General features: G+C 29.3%; 1 protein-coding gene across 2 annotated transcripts; it reads right to left on the bottom strand.

Annotated features, from left to right (window-relative positions):
* Window positions 1–20: 20 nt before the first annotated feature.
* On the bottom strand, window positions 21–4,262 carry LOC114423037. 2 transcript variants are annotated; one of them, XM_028389641.1, is made up of 5 exons: window positions 4,125–4,262; window positions 2,927–3,054; window positions 2,785–2,851; window positions 484–605; window positions 21–358 (listed from the first exon to the last, which is right to left on the bottom strand). In XM_028389641.1, exons 2-5 carry the CDS (start codon window positions 3,032–3,034, stop codon window positions 272–274), a joined length of 384 nt encoding a protein of 127 aa, XP_028245442.1. In that variant the 5' UTR covers window positions 3,035–3,054; window positions 4,125–4,262; the 3' UTR covers window positions 21–271. The 2 variants fall into 2 exon arrangements, with proteins under 2 accessions (XP_028245442.1, XP_028245441.1); XM_028389640.1 differs by having other exon boundaries at window positions 2,785–2,857; window positions 4,125–4,261.
* Window positions 4,263–11,891: the final 7,629 nt, after the last annotated feature.

Here is an 11,891-nt window from a genome sequence, read left to right as displayed (position 1 = left end):
TTAGTTGAAGGGTGAAAAAATAAAACAAACAGATTACAATTGCATGATGTGTTTATGATCGATCTAATATCCTCAAGTCGAAATGCATTATATCCGAACCAGTGTAGCTAAATACATTATGATAAGAACACCACCAACACTTAACGGGTCTACCATGAACATAATCCCAAAAGAGGAAAGAGGGGAAAGGAATAATAGAATAACCAGCTGTACACATCAAAAGATTAATAACGGTTGAAACAAAAAATGTATATACTCCAAAAATTGTTGCTCAGGTTTCTTCCTTGACAAAGAAACTCTGAGGCAAGGAAAATTCTTCTTCGCGAGTCAGCAAATCAATCTCGTCATCATCTGTTTTCTGAGGAAGAATGATAAACCACTACACTATCAGCTCTCAAAATCCATAGCACAATGTTAAAACCTAAACCACAAACTAACATTTATTAGATGAATGTGAAGATCCACAACTCAATGATAACATACCAGCATTTCTAAGTTGTAGAACCGATCCAGCAATTGTAGGACCTCCTCAGAAGAAAATTGTCTGTCAAACTTCCTCCTTAGAAATTCCATCAGACCATAAAGGACAAAGTGACGATGTACTCCTTCATGAAAGCAACATTAGTTGTAAGCATTAAATTTGATGAATCTTACCCAACTAGAGTTAGCTATCTAACATGGGAATAGTTTACAAGGATAAAGTGATGATCCATGACCCATCTTAGCATCACCCTTGATAAAATAAGAAATGCATAAGTATTAAAAAACAACTAAACAAGCAGCATTTGCACGTAATGGTTCTTATATGAAACTCAAGAAAATGCAATTGCAAATGTTTACTGTTTACTTGAAAGGTTAATGTACAAAACTGATAAAAGCTTCTCAATCAATGATGGTACATAATTGATTTTTTACTATATTACTTGTTAACTAGTGTTCAAACTCTCTAGCCAGATATCACGTACAGCAGAAATGGAGAAAATTTTGCATTGTCTCAATTACAAATCTCAAAAGTAAACAGTACCACCACACAGTTTAATGCAGTATGCCTTGGCCTCACATCCATTAACACATATAGCATCTTCTTTTTGGGATCCCCTTTCCCTTTCTAGATAACAAATATCATAGTCAAGAAAACATGCTCAAGATAAATAAGTCACCCTCATTATCTAATTTGAAATCCATTGTTCCATTATGACTATTATTAAAAAGGATTTCATCCATACAAATATCTTTAGTCAATTGTCGAGCATTCTAAGTATATGCATCTATGAAATAATTAGAATTGGTGTTCTATAATTGAAAACAAATAAAAATGAATGTTAGTATCTTGTCCGGGAACAAAATAGAAAGACAAATTGAACTAGTTATATCACTTATGGTGGAGAAAACATTTACAACCCAAAAATGTATTGACAAATATAATGTGCTTTGGTAATTTCATGATCCTATCTTTTGGGAGCAGGATTCATTTCAGGATTAAGGCTTTATCAGAAGCTTCCCATTTTGGCATTCTCTTTCCCCAAAAATTAGAACTAGTTAAGTTCTCTCCTAGACCACTAAGGTGCCTCACATGACCAACAAACTTTTCTACCGTCTTTTTTTCCTATTTTACAGCTCTATAGATTTTTACGGAATAAAAATCAATCTTAAAAGGAGTAATCTAAGATAAGGCCATCCCCCCTGATCTCATGAATCTGTTATTAGATAAACTGAGTAACCATATTAACCAAATTGAAACTTTTGAAGTTCTTGTAAACATTATGGACCCGTTTGATGGTCAGGAATCAGGATATGATAGGTAGGAAGTAAAAGCTAAATAAGAACATTATTGTGTTATTCAATCATGTACTTGATACATAATGATAGTAGCAAATGGCGATGGTGGTGACAACAACGGCAGTGATAGTAGTAACAAAAATGACAGTGGTAGCAATAGCAGTGGTGGTAGCAATGGTGACAACATTGATAGGGTAGTGGTGACAATGGTGGTAACAAGATTTGCAGCGATGACGATGGTGGTGGTGGTGATGGTGGGAGTGATACTGACAGTGGTAGTGGTGGTTGCAACAATGGTGGCAATGACAACAACATGAGTTGTGGTGGCAATGAAAACGGTGACAAAAGTGGTAGTGGCAATGGGAAGAGGGAATACACTGTACAAGATAGGATATGCAATAGGATAAACAAATCATATCCTATAGGTGTATAAAACAATAGATTACAACATGATAAGATAGGATAATTATCCTATTTCCTATTCTAACCACTAAATGGGCCCTAAAGGTACCACTATATATCTTAAATAATCAATTTTAGGGATGATCTACAAAGGTTGAAATTGAGAAAATGACCACCCTCCCCAAAGAAAAAGACAATTCTAACTAAAATCAAAATCCCACTTCCTAGGAAGTGACATAATGCCAAATCCCATAATTGGAACTATAGTCGACACACTAAGAACCACCAGGACAGGAAAGTGTGGATATCAGACATCTTGCAGCCTTATTCTTCACAACTTTACTGTTTTCTTTCTAGTTAAACAACATTACTAATTTCGACCTGCTGTTTCTCCAGTTCAAAAACAACAAATCATATTTTACATTTATTTGCAAATTTTAATTATACATAATTTTTCACCCACATTTCATTTTGGAAAGGAAAGAAAAAACAATATACTGTATTTCTTTTTCCCTTGTCAATACCAAAATTGTTATATAAAAATATCCATAGTCCTCAAAGAATTGTATGTGTATGTGTGCACACATGTGTGTATTAAAATACCTTGTAGTTTCATTGGAGGGTAAATCTCAAGAGCTTCCAACAATCTCAGCTCCAATTCAACCTGTGACTGCTCCTATCACCATAACCATATGTAAATTCCCATTCCAATTCCAAATTCAGAGAGAGAGAGAGAGAGAGAGACCTTGGGGAGAGAGGAAGCAGAGGAAGGAGGAGGTTTGCAAGGAGAGTGGACGGACATGCCATCTTGCTCCTCCTCTTTGGGTTTCCCAGCCCTTCCGCCACTGCTCATTTGTCTTTATATATTGTTCACTACACAAATTGCATGAAGATAGAATATCTCATATTGAAACTGCTTAAAAATTGGAAAGAAAACATATTTCATAACTACAAAAAAGCAGTTAGCCAATGCCAGTCATCACGACAGTCCACCTCGTGCATTAATACCAAATAATGAACAGTGTGGTGTTGTGCACTGTAGGGGAAACTGTTATTGAAAATGGACACAAACAATGAACTACGAGCTCAAATTGAGAAAGAATGATATATTATCGAAAATATGAGAATTGATTTATATGGGACTAATGGATTAACCTAACAAGAAGTATATATTATGACATATTACTATCTTTTGTCCTAATAGCTCAAATTGGGTCCACATTTAACCTGTATGCTGTCACTACACATATCAGCAGCCAGTCAATATCCACCTTTTGTTAATCCAGGTGGCAGTGTATGTGGTCAGTTTAGATGCATTGTTGTTGTTGAATTTGTCGTGGTGTATTACTGTGATTGCACAGTTTGTGTTCATTGTGAATAATGAAAGGTGTAAGCACACATGGCAAGGGTTTACAACATTGCAAGCCTTTCTAGGTAGCCAGAGAATTCTTTTAATCTTTTCTTTCCAACTATTCTCAGCAATCTAGATTTTATTTACTCGGTGGTTTCAGTCGTTTCAACGACTCGTAAAAGGTTTTAAAAAAGGGTATGCGGCCATGATCGCAATTGCAATTTCGGCCACAACGTCACGGTCTTAGGAGTCTTGGAAACCGCGTTGCAACTGTAATTGCAATCGCATCAGCTGTATTTGTTCAGAATTTTAAAGAATATCAAGAATCACGATGAAACCGCAAACACAACGTAAAACCTCGCTAACATGAGTAGTGAACTTCTCAAGTATTACAACGTGAGCTTTCCCCTTTGTTTTGGAAAAGAGGGAGGTATAATTTGAAAAAATAAAATAAAAAAAGAAAACAATAGAAGCAACAAGAAATCAAGAGAATAAAGTGAAATCACGAGAAGCATACACCACCAGAGCAAGAAAAATAATTGAAAGAGAGAGAAAACAGTAACTGGAATCAACGAAGAAGGCGTAATCTTACCGAACAACGTACGCACACGCACGGGGAACAAAAAGAAGAAGGCATAAACCCTGAAGAAGAAGAAGAAGGAGAAGAAGAAGAGGAAGAAGAAGCTCTTTATAGTGTCAACTGTAAAGGACGTGAAATATGGGTACTGTGCTTCAAATTGGGTCGATTATTTAAATCAACTAAGCCCAGTTTTCTAAAATCTCAACATTAATGTTTTTTTTAATAATCTGTTTATACATATTTTGTATGAAAATGTTTTTGTGCAGTTTAGTATTTTTTAATTTCACACATTGCAAATTGATGGTATATTTTTATTTGTAGATTATTATTACCTTTATTTTTATACAAATACTTAGTTCTTCAAAAAAAAAAAACACAAATACTTTGTTGGTCAACATTTGTTAGTTTTAATTAATAATATTATAAATTTAAATTTTATTTCAATAATATCCGTTGAATAAAATAATTTAAGTATTAATTTTATTCAATGACATTACTCTTGAGGAATATTTTTTTCTTTTAATTCCTTTTAGAACACCGATTTATTAAGATTCATCTCATTGATAGTCTTTATAATAAATAAGGGTAAAAAAAATTGAATACTAATGTATTTAAAAATAATCATATGTTCTTATGTTTAGAACAAAAAAATATTCTTATTTATTTCTTATATAAAAAAATGGAGGTAATTTTTATATTAAAATGTTTATTGCGTGTTGATAAAGTAAAAAAAACATGTCATCAAAGTAAAAGAATTAAATTATAAATAAGATAAACAAATTAAACTAAACTTTTTTAACAAGACAAGTTTAAGCCTTCAATTAATTTAATCAAATGAATAAAAATTTAATTCATATAAATCAAAGACAAATACTAAGAAATTTATAATAATTTACATATTTTATTCATCCAACTAAACTAGATTCATTTTTATTAAAATCAATAAGCTAAGCTTAAGTCACTATCATTTTCTATAAATTAAGTCTATACTTAGATGTCCAAACTTAACTTGTTATCTTAAAGAAACTCATAAAAATGTTTTTAATTTTTTTTATTATATATTGAATAACTAAAATTGTAGGATTTAAAATTTCTTATTTATAAAATACCAAAGATTAATTTAGAAAAAATATATATTATATATTTTTTTAATAATAAGATATATTTACGGTCAGAACTCATGAGCCTAGTCATTCGAGCAAATAAAATACTAATTAAGGAGAAACTTTTCTCTCCTCATAAGTTGTTTTATTCACATAGCTAATAATTGAAATCCTAATACACACTTAAAAGATTAAACTAATTGTCACTTATGCCACACACATTTTGTCCATTATTATGTTATTTCTTGTGTAAGTATTTAAAATTACTTTGGTGTAGTAAGTGTATAATTTTTGGGCTAATTCTGTTTTTATTCTTTGAACTTTTTCAAATTTTTACTTTTTAGTATTAGTCTCTGAATCATTCTCCCGTTATTTTAGTCCCTACGGTTAATCTCACAGTTATGAGTTGACTATAATTTTATTGCATTTTGTGGCAGTTAGCTTTCAGTCGGTTAAAAACGCCAAAATAAACTCCACTCATTTGTTTTGAGTGTGAAGAGTAAGAGGGCGGAGGCCATAGAAGATCAAATTCTGGAACCCGTGCTCCTACATCAGAGTCACCAGAACTGGCGAAACTTGGACGCTGGCGGCGATTCCATGGCAGATTCCGGGGGGGTTTGGATTGGCAGCGATCGAGGACCAGCGGTTAGATGAGTGGGATTGGGAATGACGATAATGGAAGAGCCTACACGCATCACAACTCAAGCAACTGATTGGTTGCTAAAGCCGCCACAAGTTATTCAATCCGGAAAAGTATTTCACTCTAACAATTTCTAATGGTTTTGACTTTTGAATAGCCTTTAATTAACCGCCGTAAAGTGAAATAAATAATAATAATAATAATAAAATTGTCTCCGGATACGAGGCGAGGAGTGCTCGAAACGATCTAATAGAATGAAAACCGATCAAAAAAACTAAAAGCTAACTAAATTGAAAATTGAATTGTTAAAAAAAATTGTAAAAGCAAAATTTTTCATTGGAATGTATCGAATTTCAAATTCAATTTTTAAATCCAATTCAAATCGTACTTTTATATATTCATAATTTAATAATATCACTCATGTTTATATTTATATTTCTTATAGATTTAAAAAATTATTACATAACTTATAGTTGTATAATGACATATAAATGAAATATTTGATATTTTACATTAATTTTTATTATATATATATATATATCTTATAATTTATTTAATATTTTCTTAAAAAAAATAAGAGTATGATTAGAATGAAAAGTGATTTAATTCAAATCATTTTAAATTGGATCATATTAAATTAGATTAAATTTTTGAACAAAATCGATTGAATTATGAATAAAAACTCGAAATGATTAGATAAGATGATTTTTTGGTTTAAAGCCCATACAAATCAGTTCGTAAAACACTCATAAATGAGACAAAAATCTAGGGATGAAAACCAATCAAAATTTAGTTTAGAGACTAAAAATAAAAACTTGAAAAAATTTGGAAAATAAAAACATAAAACCTAAGATATAAGTATAAAATAACTTAGTAACTAATATTATTAAAAAATTATTATAATTTAAAAATTATTAAATAAAACCTTAAATCATGTTATTCGTTTCAACTTTTGAAAAGTTATCTATTTTTGGTTTTCAAAAATAAGTTACATAAGTTAATTTTAATTGATGAGGAAAGTTTGATTTTTTTTTTGTTATAAGTACTCTTTTGATAATTTCTTTTAAAGGGCAAAACGTATGAGTAGTTTGTAGGTGCTTTTTGTTATGTTTTTTTTTTAATCAAAACTAAGTTTCATCTTAAAAAATTGTCATAATAAAGGTTCGCATTAAAAGTCAATATAAATTATGAAGGTGAGGTCTCAAATCTTATTGGAAAACAACAATAAAAAGATACCTAAAAAATTATATCTAAGTTATGTCTTTATTTAAAGTGGTATGTTATCAATTGAGATTTTTTAACCATTAAAATTATTAATAAAATATAATATGATTTACAGACAAGTATGTCGTTAATTATGTGATCCAAGATTTAGTTCTCAAGTTCGTGTCTATAAAATATGCCTATATGATAAAGCATGTCAACATATTAAATGGACATAAAGATCTTAAGACTTTTTTGTTCTAAATCACTTGTTCTCATAAATTTTGGTATTAATTTAGTTTATTATTCCATTTTTTTTTAAGTATATCATTTTTAAACTATGGGCTTCTGTCATGGACCCGAACCATAAGAATTTGATTTTTTTAGAGGACTTGAAAAAAAAAACAGACAAATACTTTTAACATCATTATATTGCTACTTACACCCTTTATGGTCTTTATTGTTTTTATCCCTTACCACTTCTACATTTTCACCCATTTTTTTAGGAATATGGATACTTACGTAATGTATATACATGGTACATAATTTATAGTGATACTATTCAACCATCTATATTTCCATCTTATCACATTATATTACCCTTTTATATACTTCTCTGTAGGCGTATATTAGTTTTAAGTGTGCATGGATCATTTTTATTTTCTCAACACCACATTTAATATTATACGTGACTTTTACACATACTGGGATACATATAGCTACATGTTTGAAGTTTTGACATTTGAATTATGCACTCTCATTTGAATCATACTGTTGTGATCGCAGAATGCAATGCTAGAATTCGAGGTTCTAGGGCCTCTAGAAAAAGGTAAGAGAGAATGAGAAATTTGTATTATTGAACTTATCCATTAGAATTACATCAATTCTGTTTTTATAAGTACTCTATTGCAATTCTAACGGAATTTGGCATTTGTGTGCCTTGGAGGAAAGTTGCTGACCTACGTAGTCTTCCAGGTATCTTGGTTTGTTGATTCTCCTTTTTGCCCTTGATTCTTCTTCTTCGTTTGGTTCTGCTAATGGTCCTGTGCCTTGTTCATAACACATACACCTTTTATTACATGTTAAAACGTCCTTTTGGAAATATAAATTTGCATCTAGAATGAAATTTTCAGAATATAATAAGAGTAAAGAATTCAATAATGAGAGTACAAGAAGTAAATACCTTTTGAAAAGCTTTGGCACTTAAGTCAGTGATTTGCTACAAGAACCAGGCCGGATATTATGCACGACCCATTTTTCTCTTTATTTGTTGAAATTTGAATACGATCACAAACGCCTAATGGATGAAAAAAGTGGCATTGACTAAATAAAAAATAAAAATAATTATGGTAAATTTCACGACCATAAAAATTTGGTAAAATTAAAAAAGAAACATGATAATGCCTTAAATATATATATGTAATCATTTCATGATCACAGAAATTATTATGTAATTTATTTTTTAACTGATTCAGTTAAATTATAATTTATCTCACACCAAATTTCCTTGAATTTTCATTTAATCCTTTTAAATTTTAAATATATCATCTTTCACTTTCGGGTAAGACAAGGTCTTCTTTCATTTATTTATTTTTAAAATTTACATCTTACTGTATTAAATAAGAATATATTTGTTTTTCCACTCGTAATAAAGAAACGGAATGTAATTTAATGTAATCAAATTATGGGTAAACTAACAAGAAAAGAACAGGGTTGAGATTTGAGGAAACAAAGTGAGCTGCGACGGGACCCTTAAAGATTTGAGATGAATCATTGAAAAAGTCGTTCTGCACATTGTGGATACATATAATTTGGGATGGCATACCCCACAAGACAAAGGGAAATTGAGTTGTATGTCCCATGCTCACGACGTTTCTAAACGTACTGGGCATAGGATATTTTTGGTTTGGTTGTTTTATGTTTTCATGTTCAATGAAAATAGAAAACGGTGATGAAAATGTGTTTGGTTGGATTTATGAAAACATTTTCAGTGAAAATGAAAACAGGAAACAACCAGAAAATGAAAACAATAAATTTTCGTTTTCAGTGTGTTTTCAGTTGAGAACAGAAACCTCATTTCGAGTAAAATAAAATTGTGGTGACAATGAAGGTAATTTTAAACAAATCTAAAAATATAAAAAGACAAGAAGTTAATCTATCATAAATTTCCAGTATTTTTATTTCATGAAAACAGAAAACAAGAAGTCAAACCAAAAATATTTTTAAAATTCTAATCTTTTGAAAATGAAAACAATTTTCAAAAAATGAAAACAGGAAATTAATGAAAATACAAACCAAAAACACCCTTATATTTTCAAATTTCTATTCATTGCATTCAATTCTGTCCCTGAATTACACATGGATTTGATTCAGTGGATCCAAATATATATAGGTTTACAAGATTTGGTTATATCCATCATGATGTTTAATTTGAATTTCTCACGACACTTAAAAAAATTGTTAAAAGTTATTTTTTCTTTCTTCAATGCAACACTTACAATGAGATTTTAAGCGTACAATGTCATGTAAATTAATATCCAATTGGTAAAAAATTGTTTTTTAAAAATAATTATTTTGTTCAACTTAAATATATTGTTAGCTTTTGTAAAATGCGCCAGTTTTAATTTTAATCTTTATATTTTTTCATTTCTCAAAAAGTTAAAATTAATCATTGTTTTTAGTTTTTACTATATTCGACTCTCAATAACTATTTGTTTGTTTAACATAATGTTAAATGACCACCCCAAATGACACCACTAATATTTATAATTTATGGTATCATGTTAGCATGTGATATCTTTAAAATATTTTCTAGGTCTCCAAAATAAATGCTATCCATCTACCTTAAAGAGGACAAAAAATTATTAACATCGAATTTGGAGGAATGAAAATAAAAGAAAAACATTTTATAAATATTAAACTCAAAATTTGATCATTTTTATAGAAAATAGAAACACTGATTTCAAATTTCAAAGGAATACAAAAAGTATAAAAACCAAAATCATAACTCGTTCTTATATAAAAAGAAAAAATTTATTTAAGTATTTTTTAAAGTTCTCTTAGGAGACAAAACTAATTACTATTTTTCAAAATTAATAAGTTAAACAAAACACAAGCAGGTTTGAAATCACTTTTTTAACCAGCTTAATGAATTTTTCTTCGAAAAAGAGTTATTAGTTATCTGAAAACAATATCAACCAAATATGCTTGTTTGATAATATGTATTTTTTTTATTAAAGATAAAAAAGATAAAATTATTATGTGTAACAAAACTTTTTCTTAAAGTATTTTAAGCAATTACATGTCAAAACTCCCTCGAGATTATAAGTTAATTAAGTTAAAATAATCTTTCGCAAGTTAATTAGGTTTTCAGTAAAATTATTTTTGAACTTTTAATAGCAAATATATAAATATAAAATTTAATTTTTCTGTTATCCCTTTTTCAATTCTTCCTATATTGTTTTTTGAAAATCATATAATTTAAGAATTAAATCACAAAATAAAATTAAATCATAAAATTAAATATTAACATAACTACGTAAACAAACATGAGTACAAATGAAAAAAACAACGGGAGAAAAACTAATTTCATAAATATAATAGATAGGGATAGATGAGTGTCATACAGTGGTTGATAGACATCAAGTGTTAGGCTTGATTGGACAGAGTCTGCGGTGAAGTTGAAGGGCTTCACGAGATAGATATGATTTTCATACTGTTATATTCACAGCTTATCATATTCAAGGTGTCACTAAATTAATTTTGTGAGCACAAATTGTGAAGTTGCCATTAATATTGAAAGTTAAATAAGAGACTATATTAATAATTTAATACCACTTTCTATGAATGAGTGATTAATTTTTGTTTTCTTAATTCATAAGATTTACGTAAAATAACATATATTTTTTGAGACAAAAATCTATGTTTCCTTTAATTTAAACAAATGTTATATCCATTAAATATATGTACTGGCGTGGCCGGTTTATTTTTTTTTCCATAAATAATAAAATATCGGTACCTTTTCCTATGAGGATGAGATTTGATTAAATTATTAAACCTTTGATTCTGCAATTAGAACCTTTGATGAAATTGTAATGTATTCAAGTGAATTTTCATCCTATGAAACAATTTTAAGTATAGATCGACTTAATTAACTCTAACTTAAATTAGGACTGTTTAAATATAAAATAAAATTATTTTAGAGAGTTTTTTTTTTATTGAAACAAGCTCTATATTTTTAATAAGAAAATTCTTAAAATACTTCTGATTTATATTCAAACAGACTCTTATACTTTCATCACTCCATAAGCAAATTTATATTTTAAGTGCAATTTCTTGTAAACGAACATAACCATATTTTTCATTTCTCCGTGCCAAAGAAACGACATTTGAGGGAATTAATTCTCTGGAAGAAAATTTGAAAGCTAGCAAGGAGTTGAAAAGAGACAACAGAGTGGTAGAGAGGAAAGGAAGAATAGATGAAGGTGGGTGAAAGTCTCTAGTCACTTCCACGTAAAGAAATAATAATATTGAAGCACTCGATCACCAACCAAGAGCATTCGTAAATAGAAAGATTTATGTGATCCTAGCTAATCCTGTTCCTACTTATCATGCTTGCACGGATTGGTTTCAGCATAAAATTAACTATTTTCAATTTCATCAGGCTAATCATGATTCGGTTCGACTCATGAATTAGTTTAGCAAAGCAGCGACTAGTTACAATAACGCTTCTGGCATAAAGAACATAAGTATGTTTTAGAAAAAGATAATTTTGTTCTAACTGAATATAGAAGATAATTATAAGCGTCAAAATAGTAATCATGAGTATTTAAT

Source organism: Glycine soja, chromosome 8, assembly GCF_004193775.1.
Source record: "Glycine soja cultivar W05 chromosome 8, ASM419377v2, whole genome shotgun sequence".
Classification (NCBI taxonomy): Eukaryota; Viridiplantae; Streptophyta; class Magnoliopsida; order Fabales; family Fabaceae; genus Glycine; species Glycine soja.
Note: the sequence above shows the minus strand (reverse complement) of the source record. Positions and strands in the feature narration are given on the sequence as shown.

Coding starts and splice junctions, on each gene's coding strand:
- LOC114423037 (XM_028389640.1), bottom strand. CDS start 3,034: ATGAGCAGTGGCGGAAGGGCTGGGAAACCCAAAGAGGAGGAGCAAGAT. Junction 2,858..2,926: donor CTGCTTCCTCTCTCCCCAAG/GTCTCTCTCTCT, acceptor TTATGGTGATAG/GAGCAGTCACAGGTTGAATT. Junction 606..2,784: donor CCCTCCAATGAAACTACAAG/GTATTTTAATAC, acceptor GCTTTCATGAAG/GAGTACATCGTCACTTTGTC.